Genomic DNA, 23,428 nt, shown 5'->3' with positions numbered 1-23,428 from the left:
GGGATGGTGGTATCCTCCTGGAGGGAGCCAGAGTCCTCCTGGATCAGGAAAAAGGAATCCTCCTCCAAAACCACTTCCTCCACCATACTTGGCCCCGGTAGGATCTCCTCCTGGACCAGCATAGCCATAATGTCCATGGGGCCTGACTGGACCCCTGGCTCTGGTATGGATGGAGTCGGTCGACCCGCACCCGAAGACGGCCCAGCTTCATCATCATCATCACCACCTGTGGATGACACCAAAACGAAATATTTTGCTGGTGCAACACACTGCTCACATGTTCACTTCTACCCCCTCCCATGATGCACAGCAGATATGAAATAAAAATAATAGTTACATCTTCACTTCTACCCACAAATATGTTCACTTCTACCCCCTCCCATGATGCACAGCAGATATGAAATAAAAATAATAGTTACATCTTCACTTCTACCCACAAATATGTTCACTTCTACCCCCTCCCATGATGCACAGCAGATATGAAATAAAAATAATAGTTACATCTTCACTTCTACCCACAAATATGTTCACTTCTACCCCCTCCCATGATGCACAGCATATATGAAATAAAAATAATAGTTACATCTTCACTTCTACCCACAAATATGTTCACTTCTACCCCCTCCCATGATGCACAGCAGATATGAAACAAAAATAACTTACCAGTCCCCAAGTTCCCAAGAGTGGAGTCGTACCCTGCAAGTCCCTCCACCTGCTCCTGCACAAAAGTTTGGGCAATAAGCTCCTCCTCATGATTAAGACGGATCTTACATCGCGGGCCACCTCCCGTGCCACCGGTATGTTTTCTGATAAGAGCCAGTTTATCCCGGACCCTGCGCCTCATATCATTCAGTTTTTTTTTAATGTCATCCCAGGAACGCTCTTCATTACCCAGGGCATTGATGTCCAGGGCTATGGCTTCAAAGATAGCCCTCCTTTGGGCAACGGTGGTGTTTGCCCGCTGGGCACCATATAGAAGTTCTTTATGTTGCTGGAGTGCAGCAATTAAGATGTCCATCTCCGCAGCCACAAAGTTTGCCTTTCTTTTTTTAGTTCCTTTGGGAGGTGCCATCTCTTCAAAATGGGCTGAATTTCCTTGCTCAGGGGGGGTAGGAAAAAGCAGGATGAAATTCAGCAAAGAACCTGTGCAAGTCTGCTCCTATTTATTTGCTCAGTGCAAGCAGCTGAACATGATTTGCCCTGAAATTATGCTAGGCGCAGTTTGACGAATGCGCAGACGGCAGCGCTATAACTGCGCATGCGCGCGCCCAGCGCAAACATCTGCTGAGCTGAAAATTCCTCATTTACATAGGGGCACACCCACTTTGACTTGCACGGCCTTGCGCCCTCAGCTTTGCCTTAAACAGGAGCAAATTAAATGAACAAACGATTCCTGAATCAGGTGGCAATTTGGCAAAATTGCCCCAGCGCAGAGAAATTCAGCTGAACAGCTCATGTGTAAGTAATGGGCAAATCTACCTGAATCTGGGCCCCTGAGTTTTTCAGGGTTTCTTCTGCACACCCACCTCTGGCCACATGCGGTATTGCATGCAATAGAAGTCAATGTGGAACAAATTATCTTTGTTTCCATTGACTTCTATGGGGAAACTTGCTTCGATATGCGAGTGCTTTGGATAACAAGTAGGCTTGTCCCGATACCACTTTTTTAAGACCGAGTACAAGTACCGATACTTTTTTCAAGTACTCGCCGATACCGATTACGAAACTTTTTTTAAATGTCATGTGACAGTTTCTCAAAGCACAATACAGATTAGGTGGCACTGATCTGCAGTACTGATAAGATTAGATGACACTGATCTGCAGCACTGATAGATGGCTGGCTGTCACTGGCAGATGGCACCGACAGCTGGCTGGCACTGGCAGATGGCACAGATGGCTGGCAGACACTGGCAGATGGCACTGATGGCTGGCTGGCACTGGCAGATGGCACTGACGGCTGGCTGGCACTGGCAGATGGCACTGGCGGCTGGCACTCATAGGTGACATTTATGGGCACTCATGGGCAGGCACTAAAATGCCATTAGGGAAGGCTGCCTGCAACGCCCATCCTGGTACTCCTTGCACTCGGCCGCATAAAAAGCAGCAGCGGCCATCTTGTTACACCCAGCCCAAACTATATGGGCTGGGTGTAACAAGATGTTCACTACTGGTATACTGTGGCTAATTGCAGGGTGTACCAAGATGGGCATCTCTGACGGCAACACGGAGCGTCACTTCCGCGACCGAATGTGATGGCTCTGGTCGCCCTGCTAGCTCAATGCTAATGCCGCGTACAGACGGTCGTTTTTTGTGATGAAAAAAACAACGTTTTAAATCATGAAATAAAACAACGTTTTTGAAACTTCATTTTTAAAAACGACGTTGCCTACACACCATCGTTTTTTCACAATGCTCTAGCAAAGCGAGGTTACGTTTCACCACCTTTTTCCATTGAAGCTCGCTTCATAACTAGCTTCTGGGCATGCGCGGGTTTATAAACGTTGTTTTAAACGTCGTTTTTTGCTACACATGGTCAATTTCTGTGAAACAAAAAACGATGTTTTGAAAAACGACACAAAAAATTCAAGCATGTTCGAATTTTTTTTCTTGTCGTTTTTTTGAAGACATAACACGACGTTTTGCCCACACACGATAATTTTAAATGACGTTTTTTAAAACGTAGTTTTTTTACATCACAAAAAACGACCGTCTGTACGCGGCATAAGGCATCGGGAGAATTTGTGTGAGTACAAGTACTTGCGCAAATGCTTGTTATCGGTCCCGATACCGATACTAGTATCGTTATCAGGACAACCCTAATTACAAGCATTCTTTTGGAACAGATTATGCTTGTAATCCAAGGTCGCACTGTACATTATGACATTAACGTGCAGTGGGCAATTTTTATTTATTTTTTATTTTTTTTGTAAAGCTTTAACTACTGCTTTAAAATCTCATGATAAACAAAGAAATCAAACTGGAAAAAAATAAAGTGGATGTGCTGCTTTTTATTTGTTTTTATGTGTTCATTTTATTTGTACTTGTTTATGTGTTTGAATTTCGGCAAACACAAGGACAAAACAAAAAAGCACGCCGCATAATTCTGCTTAATTAAATTACCACCACCCCCAAGAGAATACACGGGAACAGCCGTCTCTGACCAGAGAGATAGATGTACAAAGTTCATGTCTTCAGTGAACTTAGTCACATGTTCCCCTGAGCACGCCTACTCCTAAATACTCCCCTTGTGTTACTCACCAGCTTTGCTTCTCTCATTAACTGTTTGGCAGCTTCAAGTTGAATTTGTTTCAGATTTTAATACAATCTAGTGCTGAACTTGCCGACATTAAAATAATAGCGTAAAAATCTTTTCATAGTTTCATTCTCAAAGCTGTTGCAAAAGACAAGAGCAGAATTGTAGCAACATGGCTTGCATGCTGAGCAAGGACCCACTGGATATTGAGGTATTGAAAATGGTTTTCATGTTTTTCTTGTCTAACAGATGTTTGTGCATATATAATAGATTCTGATATTGGAGACCATGCTTGTGCAGCTCTTGCTAAGTGCATATTACAGTAACTTGGATCCCTGCTGCTTAGTGGTTTGTGTGTTAAATTGGCAGGTGTGAAACTTGATTTTTCAATCCGCGTAAACAGTTCAGGAGGCTGTGCATCAAAGTCTCTCTGCAGCAAAGGGGATGCATAAACAACTTTAGATTAAAAAATCAAGGGACGTGGGTCACTGTGGTACAGCGCTGCTGCAATCTGTGTTGGGCCATGCTTTTTGTGTTATGTTATACAAGCCTATATACCATAATCAATGTAAATAACCATGTCTTTCATTTTTAAAACCGTTCACCCCCTTTGAGTGTTGGATGTCGAAGTTGGAGCAACAGTTAGACATTGTGCAACATTCAGAGCCACATTGTTGTCATAAAAAGGCTATTGCAACGTTTTGAAGGTTTTAAGCTTTCGTAAAGGTAATGCATTAAAATATAAACACAGGGGTTACCAGTTCTGAGCTGTTATTAACCACTTAAGCCCCGGACATTTAGGCAGCTAAATGCCCAGGCCAGGTTTTGCGATTCGGCACTGCGTCGCTTTAACAGACAATTGCGCAGTCGTGCGATGTGGCTCCCAAACAAAATTGGCGTCCTTTTGTCCCCACAAATAGAGCTTTCTTTTGGTGGTATTTGATCACCTCTGCGGTTTTTATTTTGAACAAAAATTCAATATTTTTTACTTTTTGCTATAATAAATATCCCCCAAAAACATATATAAAAATGTTTTTTTTCCTCAGTTTAGGCCGATACGTATTCTTCTACCTATTTTTGGTAAAAAAAATCACAATAGGCGTTTATCGATTGGTTTGCGGAAAATTTATAGCGTTTACAAAATAGGGGATAGTTTTATTGCATTTTTATTAATTTTTTTTTTTTACTACTAATGGCGGCGATCAGCGATTTTTTTCATGACTGCGACATTATGGCGGACACTTCGGACAATTTTGACACATTTTTGGGACCATTGTCATTTTCACAGCAAAAAATGCATTTAAATTGCATTGTTTATTGTGAAAATGACAGTTGCAGTTTGGGAGTTAACCACAGGGGGCGCTGTATGAGTTAGTGTTCACTTAGTGTGTGTTTACAACTGTAGGGGGGTGGGGCTGTAAGACTGACGTCATCGATCGAGTCTCCCTATATAAGGGATCACTCGATCGATGCAGCCGCCATAGTGAAGCACGGGGAAGCCGTGTTTACATACGGCTCTCCCCGTTCTTCAGCTCCAGGGAACGATCGCGACGGAGCGGCTATAAACGAATAGCCGCGCCGTCGTCCCGGATCGCTCCCCGCGGGAATCCGACCACCGCATGTAGCGGGGGGGGGACCCCCCACCCGCTAGAAGGCAAGGACGTACATGTACGCCCATTTGCCTGTACGTGCCATTCTGTGGACGTACATTTACATGCGGCGGTCGGGAACTGGTTAAAGGTGCAGGTTCTAAAGAAATTCTCTGTGCTACTAAGGATGAGCTCAGGTGTGTTCGCAAGCCCCACGTTCAGAGCCCGTCAGGAAGTCGGCACTGTGCTGCGCTAATCACAGGCAGTGAGACATTTCCCGATCTCTGCAGCTGCACATCAGGACAATGGTGTTATTTACTAAAGACAAATCCACTTTGCACAATCTGAGGGGTAGATCTGAAATGAGGGGAAGCTCTGCTGATTTTATCATCCAATCATGTGCAAGCTAAAATGCTGTTTTCTATTTTCCTTGCATGTCCCCTTCGGATCTACAGCAACTGCAATTCCATGTGTAGTGCAACGTGGATTTGCCTTTCGTAAATAACCCCCAATGTCTCACTGCCTGTGATAATCACCATACCGACTTCCTGGCGGGCTCTGCACGTGGGGCTTGCGAACACGCCTGAGCTCATTCTTACGTGCTACTTTATTTAGTGAGTCATGGGGTCTGGAACAAGTACAGGCTAGAATTCCTTCACTGACTGCATGCTTATTTTAGTTTTAGTCATTTACCATGAAGTGACACAAGAATTAAAGCCTGTGTTGATGAGCCGAACACCCTCGGTTCGGTTCGCAGCAGAACATGCGAACAGGCAAAAAATGTATTCAAACACCTTAAATTCTATAAAAATCAAAGTGCTAATTTTAAAGGCTAATATGCAAGTTATTGTCAAAAAAAAGTGTTTGGGGACCCGGATCCTGCCCCAGGGGACATGTATCAATGCAAAAAAAGTTTTAAAAACTGCAGTTTTTCCGGGAGCAGTGATTTTAATAATTTAACCACTTGCCCACCGGGCTAATTTTGGCACTTCTCTCCTTCATGTAAAAATCACAATTTTTTTGCTAGAAAATTAATCAGAACCCCCAAACATTATATAATTTTTTTAGCAGACACCCTAGGGAATAAAATGGCGGTCATTGCAACTTTTTTTCTCGCACGGTATTTGCGCAATCATTTTTCAAACGCCTTTTTTTGGAAAAAAAAACGGTTTCATGAATTAAAAAATAACAAAACAGTAAAGTTAGCCCAATTTTTTTGTATAATGTGAAAGATTATGTTACACCGAGTAAATAGATACCTAACATGTCACACTTTAAAATTGCGCACATTCATGGAATGGCGCCAAACTTCGGTACTTAAAAATCTCCATAGGTGACGCTTTAACATTTTTTACAGATTACTATTTTCGAGTTTCAGAGTAGGTCTAGTGCTAGAATTGTTGCACACGCTCTAACGCACGCAACGATGTGGGGTTTAAATGGTGTTTACATATGTGGGCGGGACCTGCATGCGTGTTCGCTTCTGCGCGCGAGATAACGGGGACAGGGGCATTTTGAATTTTTGAATTTTTATTTTACTTAATTTTTTTATTTTTACACTTTTTTAAAAAATTTTATTTTTTGATCACTTTTATTCCTATCACAAGGAATGTAAACATCCCTTGTAATAGGGATCAATAAGACCCCACATCTCTCCTCCAGGCTTACAAGCATGAAATCGGTGAAAAAAAAATCACCGATCACATGCCAACAGCCGCGATTGTGGCTTTGTTTACTTCCGGGTACCGGGCGTGACGTCATAACGTCGCGCCCAGTCCTCCGACGGTCATAGAGATGACTGTGACCGTCTGGTCACCAGTCATCTCTATGGTTCTGCAGCAAATGCCGGCCGATTGGCTCTCCGGGCACCCGATGGCACGGGAGAGCGCGGAGAAGCAGCGGATGGTGGCGGGGGGGTGTCCCCTCCTGCTGCCTATGAGAATGATCAAGCAGTGGAACCGCCGCTTTGATCATTCGTATGGTGCAGAGAATCGGCGGCTGAAGACGGCGATATCTGAATGATGCCTGTAGATGTAGGCATCATTCAGATATCACCGCTCAAAGTGGAGGACGTCCCAGGGACGTCCTCGGTGGTAAAGAGGTTAAGAAATAATAAAAGTGAAATATTCCTTTTAAATTTAATACCTTGTGTCTCTAGTATGCTTGTAAATTAGCCCATGTTTTTCATGTTTATAACAGTCTCTGCACAAAATTACATTTCTAAAGGGGGGGGGGGGAGTAATTTAAAACTACTCGTGGCTATAATGAATTGTCAGATCCTGGCAATACAGATAAAAGCCATTGAAAAAAATGACATGGGTCCCCCCCAGTCCATTAAAGGCCCTTTTTGTCTGGTATTAATATAAAGGGGAACCTTGCGCCAATTTAAAAAAAAATGGCGTAGAGTTCCCTCCCAAAAATCCATACCAGACCCTTATCCGAGCATGCAACCTGGCAGGCCGCAAAAAAAGAGGGGGGACGAGAGAGTGCCCCCCCTCCTGGACTGTACCAGACCACATCCCCACAACCCTTGCCCGTTGGTTGTGGGGGTCTGCGGGCGGGGGGATTATCGGAATCTGGAAGCCCCCTTTAACAAAGGGGCCCCCAGATGCCGGCTCCCCCTATGTGACTTGGTAACAGGGTACATTGTACCCCCTACCATTTCACCCAAAAGTGAGAAAAAAGGGAAAAAACACACACACAAAGTTGGTCCTTTTTAATAAAAAAAAAAAGCACCCCAATCCTTTTATGAGTCCGACCCACAGCTACGAATGATACCACCTCCATGGGAGGCTCCCGGCCGAATGACGCGCGACCCGTCTGACAGCTGTTTTTTGATGCAACGGGGAAACCGCCGGAAACCTCCATTGCAGTCCTCGGTTATAACCCCCGCTAGCGGTTCAAAAAAGGATAAAATCTCACCCAAAACGCAGCACCGGCGGCAGTTGGGCGGCGCTGCCCAATGATTTCAATGGGCAGGGACGCTTTAGGAGCGGTGTATACACCGCTCCTACAGCACTGCAAAGATGCGGATTGGGAGCAAGGCAGGCTGGGACCGGGACCGTCAGTACTGTTTAGACTGGAGGGACCACTTGGCTTGGAGAGAGACTGTCACTGGGACTCATGAGGGGACATGTTGTGTCTTTTCAGGTCTCATTATCTGTGCTGCTGCACACTGCTGTCGGTTTCACTGTGAGAGTCAATTTCATGTATGTGTGCCGCCCATTCTAATTTCTTGCCCTTCTGAGTCCTGTCTGAGCTACTTGCTTACTATATCGAAAATAAAATAAAAAATATGTTTTTGCCTTATCTACCTTAAATCATATAGCTAATTGCATATTGTATTTGTTTGTAGCCTAAACACTCTAACTCCAGTAAAAACTTGCATGTGCCAGTACATTTTGGGTGTTATGTCAGTAAATTTCAATCTGGTAGGTTGGTAACACTGGTGGCGTATATCCATGTTAATGTAGTATTCCAGGTTTAATTTTACTTTTACTAGTAAGTTGGGGCCTAACTGGCTTGGTCAAATGACTTTCATTACAGAACAATGTGGTCAGTGTGTGCAGCAATGGACGGTAGTAGCATTAACTACATACAATAAACAGCAGCTGTTCCAGCACCAGTATGGGACACTTTCCTTCTGTTTCCAGAAATAAAGCCTATGCAAAAACACAAAAATTGGCACAAGGTAAAAATAGTCAGTAGACTGTGTCCCTTAGTCTGATGTTAGCTGAAATGCTTCTCCATGCCCCCCTCCATCATCATAGTGGGGGTCAATAGAACTGTGGCAGCTGTCACAGGATCTCATCAAGTGTGCCAAACTATGCTGCCTATTCTGTACAGCTCCAATGGCGTCCCTAGGGGGGGGGGGGCAGAGAGGGCCCTGACCCCCCCCCCCCCAACATTATGCTGTGCCCCCCCCCCAAAAAAAAAAAACGTTTTTTTTAGCTTTTTTTTATTTATTTATTATTTATTTTTTCCATTTTTTTAAAAAAAATATATATATATATTTTGCTCAGGCCGCCGCTGGAGTAACACAGTCTCTCCTGAGAGGGAGAGCGTCCCCAGTCAGTCCTCTCCCCTCCCTCTGCTCGCTGACACTGCATAATGCAAGCGTTCACACAACCACAGCCGCCAGATCCTGCATCCTCATTGGCACGGAGAAGAGCGAGTTGCAGGACTTCATCTCAGTTACTGAAAAAACAGACCTTAGGACCGGAGAACCAGCCTGTAAATTCTGAGAGTGGTGACTGCAAGCTGAGCTGAGTGTCAGTCTATGACACTCTTTCACAGCCCAGCGAGTCCAGCCACCCCCCCTCACTCTCCTCACATACAAGCAGGGAGGAATACAGCTCCTCCTCCTCATTCCAGTCCCGCCCACACTATTCCGGTGTGTTGTATCTGAAGAGAGGGGATGTGTGGGAAATATGAAAATCTGCAGCATTTCTGGCTGTGTGTGAATGATGCCTGAGATTCAAGCCTGGACCGTGGGTAAGTGTGTGCACTGCAGACTGCAGTACACTGTAATCCGACGGATCCATGGTAATCCTACCATGGATCCGGGGGGTCCATGGGTCCCAGGCGGCAGCTTAAGCAGGGTCCAAAAATGTAGTGTGTGTGTGTGTGTGCAGTCACTGTTGTGGTGTCGCTGGGGGCGGGACACAATCCCGAGCACGGCAGAGGGTCCTGGAGGCAGGGCTCTACAGCTGGAACATGCCGGTGTCCTGTCGAGAAATGCCCCCTGTCAAGAAATGCCCGCCCAGTACTGCGCATTACTTGCACAGTACAGAGCCATCGAAAGCCTCCGAACATCGGAATTTAGGATCAGCTGTAGACACCTGCGCACAATAGCCTACATTGTGCCTCACGCTCCCGATGCTCGTGCAAGAGGCAACATTTTCATGATGGGGGCATGTAAGGGGCGGATTCTTACAGAAGGAGCGTATTTTGTAATGATAGCCAGTGCTATTGATTGTGTTAGCTCGCTAACAGCCCTGCCCTTCATTTCAAAATACGCCCCCTTTCTGTATGCATCCGCCCCTCAGATGCCTATCATGAAGAAATCTGCCCCTTGCAGACTTGCGCGAGCATCGGGAGCGTGTGTCACAGTGTCGGCTATTGTGCGCAGGCACCGTCTACAGCTGATCGTATATTCCGATGTTCGGAGGCTTTCGGCGGCTCCATACTGCACAAGCTCTGCACCTGCGCAGTACCGGGCGGGTATTATTTGACGGGGGACATTTCTCATCAGAACACTGGCGCCATGCTAGCCCTGAGTGAGACTCCTCACTCTTACTGCTGATGCGGCTGCCTCCTGATCTGTCACAAGCACGCTGCCTGGAGAGTGACATTCTGAGCAAGTATCTCTCCGGGCAGCTGCACAGTGAATCCTCCACCACCCAGTTACATAAGGGGAGAGGGGGATTTATCCTGAGGGGGGTCTGTACTGATTAGGGGGTGATTTATCCTGTGGGGTGGGTCTGTATTGATTGGTGGAGGGTTATCCTGAGAGGGGTCTGTACTGATGGAGGGGGGGATTAATCCTGAGGGGGTCTGTACTGATGGAGGGGGGATTTATCCTGAGGGGGGTCTGTACTGATTGGGGGGGTTTCCTGAAGGGGGTCTGTACTAATGGAGGAGGGGTTGGTTTGTCCTGAGGGATGGGTCTGTACTAATGGAAGAGAGGGGTGGTTTGTCCTGAGGGGGGGGGGTCTGTATTAATGGAGGAGGTGGTGGTTTGTCCTGGGGGGGATTTATCCTGAGGGGGGCTGTACTAATGGTGGTTAATCCTGAGGTGGGTTTATCCTGAGGGTGGTCTTTACAAATGTAGGGATGATTTATTTTTAGGGGGTCTGTACTGATGGGGGTGGTTTGTACCTACCTCTCGGCCTCAGTGATGCGGCCGCTGGCCGGGTGGGTAAAGGACCAATGACAGCAGCCCTTTACCAATTGATCACTCCGTCCAATGACAGAGCGATCACTTGTCATCAAACCAGCATCATTGCCGGTTCAGCTTGTGCTGCTGCGGTGACAGGAGAGAGAAACACTGCAGCAGCATGAGCTGGCACGATCTTGTGTGCCATCTGTGCAATCACAGTGCCCCATCATATAGACAAGGTGCTGTTGCATGTAAATCTGACTTCCTGATAATTAAAATATAATTATAACAATATAAAATAATGGGTGTGGGGACCTTTAGGTGGGTGCATTTTTTTTTTGGGGGGGGGGGGGCAGGCAGCCAAGGCCTTGCCAGAATGAGAGCTTTTAAGTTGATTCCCTTCTCACTTGGTGGAGGTCATAATATTGTCTCATTGTCCACAGAGTGTGCAAATCAACAGACTGGTTGGACAGATTACAAATAATAAATAAAGTCATAAATACATGTGTATTAAAGGCCTTGCTGCAAAGCATCAGGAAGAAATCTATTTCTGTGTCAGGGAGTTTACGATTGTTTACATACAGCCAGCAGCCTGTACAAATCAACAGGCTGACAGAAACCACAGCTGCATGAATGTGCCCATACATCTGATCAGTTACATGCATACACAAGTGGAAGAGAATTTTGCTCCTTCTTGACAGTGTACACCCCCTTTCAGCCATGTGAATGAGGCCTAAAGTCATCTTTATTTTATTTGTTTTACTAGTAATGGCGGTGATCAGGATTGCAGCAGACAGATATGATTCTTTTTTGGAACCAGTGAAATTTTTACAGCGATCAGTACTATAAAAATGCACTGTTTACTGTATAAATTACACTGACAGGGAAGGGGTTAGCACTAGGGGGCGATCAAGGAGTTAAATGTGTTAAATGTGTTCCCTGGGAGGTGTTTATAACTGTGGGGGGAGTGGACTGACAGGGAGTACAGAGAGATTGCTGTTTTTAATCACTAGGAACAATCACTCTGTACTTCCCTGGCTACGGGTGTACGCACGCCTCCGATGCCGTTTGCACGCCCACTGTATCTATTGCACAAAATGACGTACACCTATGGCGATTCGCACAATAGAGCCGTCCTGCCGCTGTAAAATGATGGTGACTGGTCAATAAGTGGACCAACCTTTGCAACAACAGTGGCAATTAGATAGCTGAGACGAACCATTTACTAATGACAGGGGTGTTTACAATGGTCTACTTTTTCATTTATTTCAAACTTTAAAGTGGTTCTAAAGGCTGAAGGTTTTTTTACCTTCATGCATTCTAGACTCCGTTCTAAAAAAAACAAAACAGAAAAAAATGCAGTGTGTCCATGTCAGACCCTTATCTGAGCATGCAGCCTGGAAGGCCAGGAAAAGGAAGGGATGAGCATGCCCACGACCCGGTCCGAAGCTCCGTGACCGTGGGACCCGCGGACCCGATCGCCACCGGTGTACTGTGATCGGTCACAGGAGCTGAAGAACGGGGAGAGGTGTGTGTGTAAACACACCTTCCCCGTTCTTCACAGTAGCAGTGTCATTGATTGATTGTCTTTCCCTATAACAGGGAACAGACAATGACATCACACGTCCAGCCCCGCCCCCCCTACAGTTAGAAACACATATGAGGTCACACTTAACCCCTATAGCGCCCCCTAGTAGTTAACTTCTAAACTGCAATTGTCATTTTCAAAGTAATCAATGCATTTTTATAGCACTTTTTTGCTGTGAAAATGACAATGGTCCCAAAAAAGTGTCAAAATTGTCTGATGTGTCCGCCATTACGTTACAGTCACGAAAAAAATCGCTGATCGCCGCCATTAGTAGTAAAAAAAAAAATTATTAATAACAATGCCATAAAACTATCCCCTATTTTGTAAACGCTATAAATTTTGTGCAAACCAATCGTTAAACGCTTATTGCAATTTTTTTTTTTTTTACCAAAAATAGGTAGAAGAATACATATCAGCCTAAACTGAGGGATTTTTTTTTTCTCTTTTTGGGGATATTTATTATAGCAAAAAGTAAAAAAATATAGAATTTTTTTCAAAATTGTCGCTCTATTTTTGTTTATAAGGCAAAAAATAAAAACCGCAGAGGTGATCAAATACCACCAAAATAAAGCTATATTTGTGGGGAAAAAAGGACGCCATTTTTGTTTGGGAGCCACGTCACACGACCGCGCAATTGTCAGTTAAAGCGTCGCAGTGCCGAATCCCAAAAAGGGGCAAGGTCCTTAACCTGCATATTGGTTTGGGTCTTAAGTGGTTAATAAAATATAAAAAAAGTCCCCCAGTGTGCCTTTTCAAAGGGACATCATTAACCATATATTGATATGCCCATATATCGTCAGTGATGTCATTGGATGTTTACATAAGCACCATTGACGATGGTTGTACAATGGGGAACTTTTCAAAATGTTTTAATAAAGCATTTGTCAAAAGCAGTGTTATGTTTTTATTGCAATTTTACTTTTTTGGTGAATGAGTAGGGGTACGGACAGCTTAAATCCCCTTGATTCCCAGAGTATTTTGCTTTCATTTCAGCAATGTCTTAGTTCCACACATTTCACCTTTTATGGGTTTGTCGTCTTCCTTAACATAATCCATTAAAAAAAAAACATTCCCAGGAAAAATAGGGCTCTACGTTGGCAGCAAAATTGTATACATACGTATATTATTATTTTCTTGGTTTCCAATGGGAATAAAGAGTAAAAAATTTAAAGCAGATGCCTTTTCCTGTAAATATTCCAAATTCAACTTTTACTTAATTTGAGCAACACCCCCATATATTTACAGCGCAATATAATTAACAAAAACTGCTGATTTAAAATGATATTGCATTAGTGCAACTTCTATGTAACCTCACGAAATGGTAAAGGTCAAAGTGAATGCATGCATATTAGTTTAGGAGAGCTTTATTCAACTCTATATTGCGACACATGCAGAGACAAAAAGCAGTTTGCATAAACTGTTAGCATAATATTAAGATAAGAGTAAGTCTGGTTGATGAGGGCATAAACTATAACCAACTTTTTCACAGGTCTGCAATTCGCTAAAAAATTCAAATGACATTGCAATCACGTGCATGAACCTTTTTTATTCTTGTAGGGACAAATTTCTTTTAATCTAGGTAATCTAACATCTTTGTCGCAACCTGGGGATTAATTTTAGAACATGTGTATGTAGTATATTGTGGAAATACATTTCCCCGTCACAGAATAAAAAGGATTTTGTGTCACCCATGGTTTTTACCCAGACAGGTTGAGGGGCTCCAGAGTGCTTGTGTTATATGGAGGAAACTGGATTTTCAGTTTCCTCAGGGCTATGTAAGCCAAGTTTGTCTCCTGGACCCAGACACTTTCTAGAGTTTTGGGAGGGATGAAGCCTCCTGATTTTATGGACAACAAGCTCACTGATTGTTCAGTTGTGTAAAATAGTTGACTAGTGGTAGCATTCCACCCCCCAAGATGGGTCAATTCCACCCTGGACAAGCCGGGATCCAGTGCAGCTCGGGCATGTGTGCTCAAGTGGTTAACAATAGGCTAAGCTATCACTGTAAATCAAGAAGAAATATGACAGAATTTTAAGAGCTATTTCGAATCCTATGTAACCCAGGGCCATGGAATTTGTTTATAAAAAGAGGCTAAAATCCAGTTTATTATTTATTTGCTATGGGTGCACTTAGAAGAGGAGAAGTGGAAAGCATCAGTGGGGGACACCTGAAGAGGAGGTAAAAGGACCACTCTGTGCTATACTATTGCACAGAGCACATAAATATAGACCCCTTACTTATAAAAACAAAAAAAATGTTTGGCGTGACCCCTTTTTAAACATTTCAAGAAAAATACTTTTAACAGGTACGATTCTGTACTTCAAATGATTATCAGGGGTCTCTCTCCCATAAAGGACTTTTCAGTGTTTTTGGTTAGTAAAATTGTTCAATATTTTTTGTTAATCTTTTTCTAACATGATTGCAGAAAGTGCTGTGTTAGTTGTATCCAGCAAGTCTTCCCTTTTTACTCAGCTTTTCCCTACCATAGGCTTTTATTTTAGATGTGTGAAAATATTCAGGTAAAAGAAGCCGAAAAAACCAGAAGGACTATCATGAATACGCTGACTGTATGGTTAATCCAAAATTACAAAATTTGTGTGTATTTCTGTATTGTTGGTATGTGTCTGTTAGTTAGTGAGTTAGTTTGATCAATACCCGGACGGGTTCAAACCTCACTGTAATGCAGTGTTTCTCAATTCCAGTCCTCGGGCCCCCCCAACAGGTCAGGTTTTCAGGATTTCCCTCAGATGAAAAGGCTGTGGTGATTACTAAGGCAGTGAAACTGATCAAATCACCTGTGCAAAATAATGGAAATCCTGAAAACCTGACCTGTTGGGGGGGCCTGAGGACTGGAATTGAGAAACACTGCTGTAATGTAATCACCTTTAGCCCTTACCTAGAAATGTTCTTCTTATCATGTGTATTTTATATTTATATTTAATACATTTTGTAATTTTGGATTAACCATACAGTCAGCGTATTCATGATAGTCCTTCTGGTTGTTTCGGCTTCTTTTACCGGAATATTTTCACATATATGCAGCAAAGGACTGAAACACTGACATTCCTACACATGATATACACTTATAGCCTCATCAATACAATTCCCCTATATTTTTATTTTAGATGGCCTCTCTTACTTATAGGCCAGCTCCAGAAAAATAAAATGTCCACCTTTTTGAAGTAGCCCCCCCCCATTGCAAGGGTGAAATGTTTGTTATATCTAAGGAAGAGATGAAGAGGCTTTATCACCTACCTTATGATAGGTGCCACTTTTGATATGGTAAAAGACTACAGTAGGTAGATAAAGAAGTAACTCAGCTCCCCCGGTGGCCAAATGCTGTATAGCCACCTTCTTTTTGGTTTTTACCCTAGTGCAGCAATGAATGTTGGGAATCGAAGTGCAGGGAGATAGAGACTCCATTGCCCTGGTTAATTGACAGGCTACAGTATCCAGAGTGCAACTGTGCGATCCCAAAGTGCTTTGTACCCCGCACAGCCTACTGGGGGACAGAATTTAAGGAGGAGGACGTCTTTGGCTGGCGCTCTCTGGACCGCCTCTTCAAGCAAGAAGGGGGCCTGTGTTGAGGCTTGTCTCCGGGAGCCTAGGCCTGAGAAGCCTGGGCCTATACACGCCTGTGCGGATCGCCCATCATGTGAGGGGGATTCCTGATGGAGTGACCGGACTGTGTCCAAAAGCAACTGGTGACCTGTTTGATCGGCAGTGTGTGACGGCCGTGTGGAGGAATGGGAACTGTCGGTGGTGAAAAGGCAGAGGGTCGGATTTTCGCAGACGGAGCAATTCAGAAAGGCCAGGCCTGGTTGGGTGAGATGGGCACCTGCCCAACAATACTGACTGTGTTGCAGGAAGGTGGATCGTGTAGACTTGCCATTGTTACTTGAAGGCCCACACACCACGTGCAGGATACTTGTCATCGGGCAGTGACCGAGCATCAGGGGAATTGGCGTGTGAGTTGCCAATACGCTTTAACTACCCAGACATCTTCTACCAGTTTATTTGTCCTTTATTCGGATTACAAATTACTCATCTTGCACCTCCGCATGCCAACGAGTATATTCGCGAATTATTGAGAATGATCGTATTGAGGTTTGGTCTGATCAACCAAACCACCATAGTGAGACACATGTTCTAAAGACTGCCTGTTAGGAAGAGTGAGTTGTTGATATATACACCCTTCTATTTCAAGTGTTTAGCAACACTAATTTGCACAGTGTTGCTGTTAGTGAGAGCTGAGTGAGGCCTGGTGAAGAGGTGCTTCAGTATCGGATATATCTTACTGAGGAAATCCCTTTGCTGTGCGCTTACACAGGTCTGTCTTAAATGCTATAATCAAACCTGTATTTATTATTACTATTGACTCTTGCAGGGCCCTGTAAGCAGTTCACTACCTGTTTACTTTGTTCATTTACTTTTATTATCTTACCAAGTAAAGTTTCCTTGGTTAAGTACAAACCTGTGTGCAGCCTATCTATTATCCCGTGGGACCAGTGCAACACAAGGTAACAACTTATCTGTCAATTTTACTGTGTGTTATTATTGTGTTCCTTTGCAACCAGAGGGCTCCATAATCCTTACTGATACCAGTTGTGCCAAGGGAGGGTTTGAGACAGTTTCAGGGGTTGATAGCCAGAGCGTAGACCCAAAACTAACCAGCAGCTCCTCCGGGGGTAGTGCTACATACCTCTCTCCAGTACTCTCCTCCTCCTCTTCCACCTGAAGCTCTGATTAGTGGGTGGAGCCTCAGTGTCTGTACATACAATACAGGGGCATGAACCCTGTATGGTATGTGGAGGAGACTGGAGTGCTGATTTTTATATTTTTTTTGTCCAAAAAGCAAGTTTATTAATCAAAATTTAACACATACAGTCCAAAGTACCACAGTCTTATCAAATATAGAAAACACATTCAATTCCATAAACCATACAAGCACTGTAATTAAACAGGGATCATCATTGTGAGGGGTCATACAACCGCAGCCAACCACCACACTGGCCCCTATCTGTGCCAGGTCAACCCGGCCCCCATACACTAGTGCCGGCCTCTCTTAAGCAGCATATTTGACCCACATTTAGCTCAAAAGTCTGTCCATGATTAGGTCGTCCAGGGCTAGCCCTGGTGTTCCCAACCACAGGTCCCATAGTTTTTCAAATTTTCCAGAGCATCCCCTATGTTGGTATATAACCTTCTCCATTCTCAGTGCATTACCAAGTGCAGTGGTCCATTTCCTGACTGTGAGGGGCGACTCAGACTTCCAATGCTGCATGATCAGTTTGCTGGCCATAAAAAGGGCCCTAGTGAGGGATTCCCTAATATGGGGTTCCCATTCCAGCTCATCTAGAAGATTCAGGAGACATTGTTTAGGATCTAATGGGACTGAAACCTGGAATACTGTGTTTTAGTGTGTCTGTCACCCCCTTCCAATAGGCATGCAACTTGGGGAAGCGCCAAAACATATGTATCAGGTCCCCATGTTCCTTTTTACATCTCGAACAAGTCGGTGTGGGCTGCAGTCCCATATCATACAATCTGTGGGGCATGTAGTATACTCTTAGGAGTGTATATAGTTGCGTCAGCCGCTGTGTCACATTAAGGGAGCATATGGTAATCAACTGCAGGGCCTCCTCCCACTGATCCTCATCCAGTGGCCCTACATCAACCTCCCACTACCTTCTAACTGTCAGGGGATGTTTTGGGAGAAATTTATGAAGCAGTATACTGTAGCTCTGGGAAATAAAACCCCTAGATGTCTCTGCACTCTTAAGCTGCGAAAGAATTGGAAGGGAATCCACATGCCACTCTGAAGCCCTGGACTGAGCAACAAATGCATGCCTACCTTGCATATAGTAGAAGAGCATGTTCGCTGGTAATTGATATGCCTCCCTCAGAGTCTCAAAAGGCAATAAACCACCACTCCCCAGAATCTGTGTCAAGAAGCGGATCTCATACCTCTTCTATCTGTCCCCCTGTTGCAATTTGGCTAGCTCAGGATAGGAATCATTTGCCCAAATGGGGCTGAACTCGGTAATACCCGAGGCTCCTTGTAAATATTTAGTTTTATTCCATATCTTCTGCATTTAACTATACGTGGGGAAGCTTTTATGGGACCTTCCAAAAGCTAGGGACTCAATCGCTGTTGGAATTGACCCCCCCCCCCCACCGTCCGGAGCATAATATGCTCAGAGGCGCTGGGGGTTCTGCCCGCCTGTTCCCCTTCAGAGACCATGGTACTTATCAGGTGCTGCAATTGTGATGCCAGATAGTACAACCACGGATTCGGCAAAGCAAGGCCACCCTCATCCTTGAGGCGTTGCAGGTGTTCTAATTTTATCCTGGGCGGGCAATTTTTTCGAGATCAATTCACAAAAAATGGTATTCACTATCCTAAAGGTCTTCAGTGGGATCACTAACGGGGAGTTGTGGAGCATGTAATGCAGCTGGGCATAAGAATCATTTTGATCAGATTCACTTTGCCAAAAACCGACATACATAGAGCATTCCACGTTTTAGCACAGGAGCGGAACCTGGCAAGTAGCGGGGAGATGTTCAGTATACCATATTCCCTGATACGCGGTGTCACTTGTATTGCTAAATATTTGAAGGAGGTAGCTACAGGGATACCACCCACCCGGTCTCTGTACTGTAACTGGACATCGTCCAGGGGCATTAAGGCTGACTTAGTCCAGTTTATATTAAGGCCCGAGAACTCCCCAAACCAAACGACCGTCTCCATCGTCTTGCTCAGGCATTGCTCCGTATCACCCAGCAGAATCATTGTATCGTCAGCATAGAGCATCATCTTCTCCTGTCTATCTCCATAGCAGAAGCCAGTGATACCCCTGTGTTCTTTAATCTGAATCGCCAATGGTTCTATTGCCAGGGCAAACAGCAGGGGGGACAATGGTCACTCCTGCTGCGTACCCCGGCCCAGAGCAAAAGATAACGACACTCTCCCAGCCTCTCTAATAACCGTCTGGGGTCAGTGGTACAGCAACCGCACCCAACAGATGAACACCTCTCCGAATCTGAATCGCTGCAACACCTCCCAGAGATACGGCCACTCCACACTGTCAAAAACCTTCATAGCGTCGAGCGACAACAGAGCTCTCTTACCCATGTTATCAGCTTGAGATTGCATATTAAGAAATAGCCTTCTGAGATTTATTGCTGTGTTGGGCATAAATCCTGCCTGGTCTGGGTGTATGACTGAGGTAATCGCCTTATTTAACCTGAGGGCCAGTACTTTCGCCAGAATCTTTATATCTGATTGTAATAGCGAAATCGGCCTGTATGAGGCTGGGTCCACTGGGTCTTTACCTGGTTTAAGGATCAGTACAAGTGTGCCTTAGCCATAGAGGATGGGAGGGCATTAGACCCCCTTGCGGCATTGAAGACCCCTAATAGCTTGGGCAGAAAGATCTCTGAGTATTGTTTGTAAATCTCCATGGGGATTCCATCCCCCCTGAAGCTTTACAGTTGGGGAAGGCTGCCACCGCCTCCCGCAAGCTCCTCCAAAATCAGCGGAGAATCTAACTCCGAGCTTTGGGTATGGGAAATAAGCAGGAACGCAATTTCGTCCAAGTAGCTGGACAGTTCCTCAGAACTATACTCCGAGGCTGGGCGATACAACGTTTCATAAAAGTCTGCTAGTGTCTGTATTATGAGATCAGGTGAGTGAACCGGCAGCGGTCCGCAAGGTTCCGATAACCAGGGACTTTTGTTCCGAATTCGCTATCCTAACCAGGAGAAGGCCTGTCATCTCCCCCTCCTCAAAAAATGCTGTTTTGGTAAAAAAACATTTTTTTTCTGCCGAAGAGGCGAGCAGGTGCTCATACCCAGATTGAGCCGACTGCCATGCCCCCTTAGCTGACTCAGTGGGGTCCTAGACATACTTAGCCTCCAGAGAGTGGACTTGTAGTTCCAGAGCTTCCCTGGAGGCTTCAGAGTGCTTCTTGACCTTATTGACCTCACCACTAAGCATATGTCTAAGATAAACTTTAAATGCTTCCCATTCAGAAAGAACATATTCCGGATCAGGCTGGTCAGAGAAAAACCTCCGGACGCTCCCCTCTAGTTCCTCCAGGGGGGAAGTAAATAGCTGAAGCCAAAAGGCGTTGAATTTCCAGGGTGCTCTGGAGAGAGTAGACAAATGAGACATCGTAAGATTTATCACTCTGTACGAGTGATCAGAAACACATCTAGGTCTGTATGCGACCTCCGAAACCAAGGGGAGCATCGCAGAGTTACCCACGCCAGGTCTATCCTAGATAATGACCCGTGAGATTTTGAGAAACAAGAGAATTGTTTAACCCCACATTACATGGTGGGGTCTCTACCCTCCGATTTCTCGGAGACCGACAATGTGGATGTTGTTCATGCACAAACGATTTTCTGTGTCCTCTGCTAAGCGTGTCCTGGGCCATGCGGTGTGCTGCCCTGGCTTCACTTGCTATTTGAGGGAGTTTGTCCTCTAAATCGCACACTCTGCTCTCAATGGCTGTTGCCCTTTCGCTGACCTTTTCGAGGTCCTGCCGCAGAAGGGACACCTCTTCTCTCAGGCCCCCAAACTGTGCCTTCATGTCAGCATTACCCATCTGCACCGCTCTCAGTATTTCTGGTAATGTCTTGTGTGTCATCCGAGGGGGGGGGGGAGCGGGACTGAACTGCATCTGCCATAGAGCTGTGGGGAGCACTCTCTGCATCATGGCCCCAATCTGCCTGTGTGGCCTGGCCTCCTCCATCCCCGCCATCTGCTGACCCCCCCCACATCAGTGTGAACAGGGCCTTTCAGTTTTTGGGCATAGAAGAGCATATCCCTGGCCTGCTCCTTACCCTGTGCCTTCAGCGCTTTCTTGATGGCTCCGTCCTTAGGCTTGTCTGCCCACCGTTGTGTGCGCTGTCTTGCGGAGGCGCCATCTTGGGAGTCCGGTCCTGCCATCTCCGGCGTTCCGCAGCGGGTCTTCCCCCTTGTACAGAGGGCCGGCGGTGGATCCGGGCGGTGCAGGGGCTCGGTAGCCAGCTGGGGAGCCGAAGAGAGCAGGATCAGAGACGCCGGAGAAGGATCAATGGACGGTTTAGGCAGGAGCTGTGAGAATTGCGTCCTCTCACATGCCGGTCTTGGCCACAGCCCCGGAGTTCTGATTAGAACTGGATGAAGAGCTGGAGGATCGGTCTGATCACTGAATGAACCCTGCTGGAGTGAGGAGTAGAATAAGTACTCATTAAAAGGGTTGTAAAGTCAGAAGGATTTTATCTTACTTGCCTGAGTCTCATCTCTGTTCAGCGGTGTCCATGAGTTACTTGGCCGTCTGAGTCTTGACCTCCTGATTTCCTAAGCCACATCTACATCAGTCTATAAAATCATCCCATGTTGCTATACAACTAACATATTAATGCAAATTATCATCCGTACATTTGTGGTGCAGTCAACATCTCAGGTATAGGTTTATATATCATGGTACAGAAAACAGGCCCATAGCTGTAACTTTTTAACTGTCTGATTTTGGCCCCCAAACATAAAATTGTTGTGAGTTTAAATTAAACACAGTATTGCATACCAAACCTAAATTAATAATACTCTGTCTCCATCACACCACCTTGTCCCAAATATTTTCCCGCAGCCTCCAATCCATTTTGTGGAAAATGCTTGATTAATATCCAAACCTACCAGATATATGTACCCATTTACAAGTGCTGTATCTTCTACTTTCCTAACCAAATCCCCTCTATCCCTTAATTAAGCAGGTTCATTGCTGGGGATTTAAAATAATATTAAATAGTGGGATGAGATAATGTATGATATGAGATAATGGGCCTCCCCAGTGGGTCCATTCCTCTGAATCGCTCACAATTTCAATAGTGTATCGCCAACTTTAAAATGTTGCTATCAGACTAGTAAAAGTGGAATTTGTTGCTATGAGCTTTGTTGTTTGCTATTGGTTTTTGGCAATTTCAATATCGCAATTTGATTTTTGCACTGTTTTAAAGAATATCAAAGCGAAAAAATGAAATTGCAAAACAGGTAGAGAACGTAAAAAAATGCTGAGTAGGAAGTGATTACAGAGTGAAATAATCATACCCTGCTCTTACCTACTGTATATTTTTTCATATTTATTGCTAAGTCAACCTGCTATTGCCCATACTTATTATTAATCTTGAAAAGCACAGTGCGGTTTTGCATGAAGCTGATAATTAGCTGGTTTATGACATAAGGGTGTAACCTTACAAGCAGGTCCCATACTGTGAAAATTAAATAGATTTATTTTCTGCAGCATTTCAGATATTTAAATGCAAAGTTAGGAAATGCATTATTTTTTTTTTTTTATATTTACATAAAGCTATGTAAATGTATCAGCATACAGTATATCCATGTCTGTTTGAACACCCATGTTTGATTAAGGTTTAAAGCGTATACATTTTCAGTCATAATAGCAAATTCTAAATGTTATTTACATGTATGATTTGGTAAATGCTGATCTCAAAACTCTGGACTTGCAGTCAGTCAGCTGCGACCATTTCAATTTCTTCACTACTGATATCAAGTCTTGGCAGATATATTATATGATCTTATAGCAGATGTTCAACAAATTCAAGTGACAAGTTAGGCATTCTTATGCCTCGTACATAGGACCGGACTTTCAGAAGGAAAAAAGTCAGACTAGCTTTTTTTTCTCGGAAAGTCTGGCCGTGTGTAGCCTCCATCTGACTTTTATTTTCGAAAGTCCGACAGACCTTAGCTAGAGAACCTGTTCTTTCTTTCCGTCGGACTTCCGACGGACTTTTGCACGGTCAAAAGTCTGACCGTGTGTACGAGGCATAAGCTGTGGTTTATTTTCACATATGATTCCCACAAACTTTTATTTTTGTTAAATGGTAACTCCACTTTTATGGGGAAAAATGGCAAAAAAAAAAAACAATATACTATAGCAAAGACACTTGCTACTAAAGCCAAATTGTATCAAATGTTATAAAAAAAAAAATCATTTTCCTGCAGTGCTGTAATTTTCTGTAAAATTCAATGTTATATGGCAACCTTAGGTACATAGGGCCTGATTCACAAAAGAGATACGACGGCGTATCTCCTGATACACCGTCGTAT

The 23,428-nt window shown here is 44.5% G+C and overlaps 1 protein-coding gene across 1 annotated transcript in view; it reads left to right on the top strand.

Moving 5' to 3' along the window:
- Nucleotides 1-3,229: 3,229 nt before the first annotated feature.
- Nucleotides 3,230-23,428, top strand: part of DPYD (dihydropyrimidine dehydrogenase) — a 1,498,502-nt gene continuing 1,478,303 nt past the window's right edge. Inside the window, exon 1 of the mRNA XM_040359980.1 lies at nt 3,230-3,464. Within this exon, the coding sequence (XP_040215914.1) occupies nt 3,426-3,464 (39 nt within the window). The 5' untranslated portion in view covers nt 3,230-3,425. The remainder of the gene's footprint in view (nt 3,465-23,428) is intronic.

Source organism: Rana temporaria, chromosome 7, assembly GCF_905171775.1.
Source record: "Rana temporaria chromosome 7, aRanTem1.1, whole genome shotgun sequence".
NCBI classification, from domain to species: Eukaryota; Metazoa; Chordata; class Amphibia; order Anura; family Ranidae; genus Rana; species Rana temporaria.
This window is presented reverse-complemented; position numbering and strand designations above follow the sequence as displayed.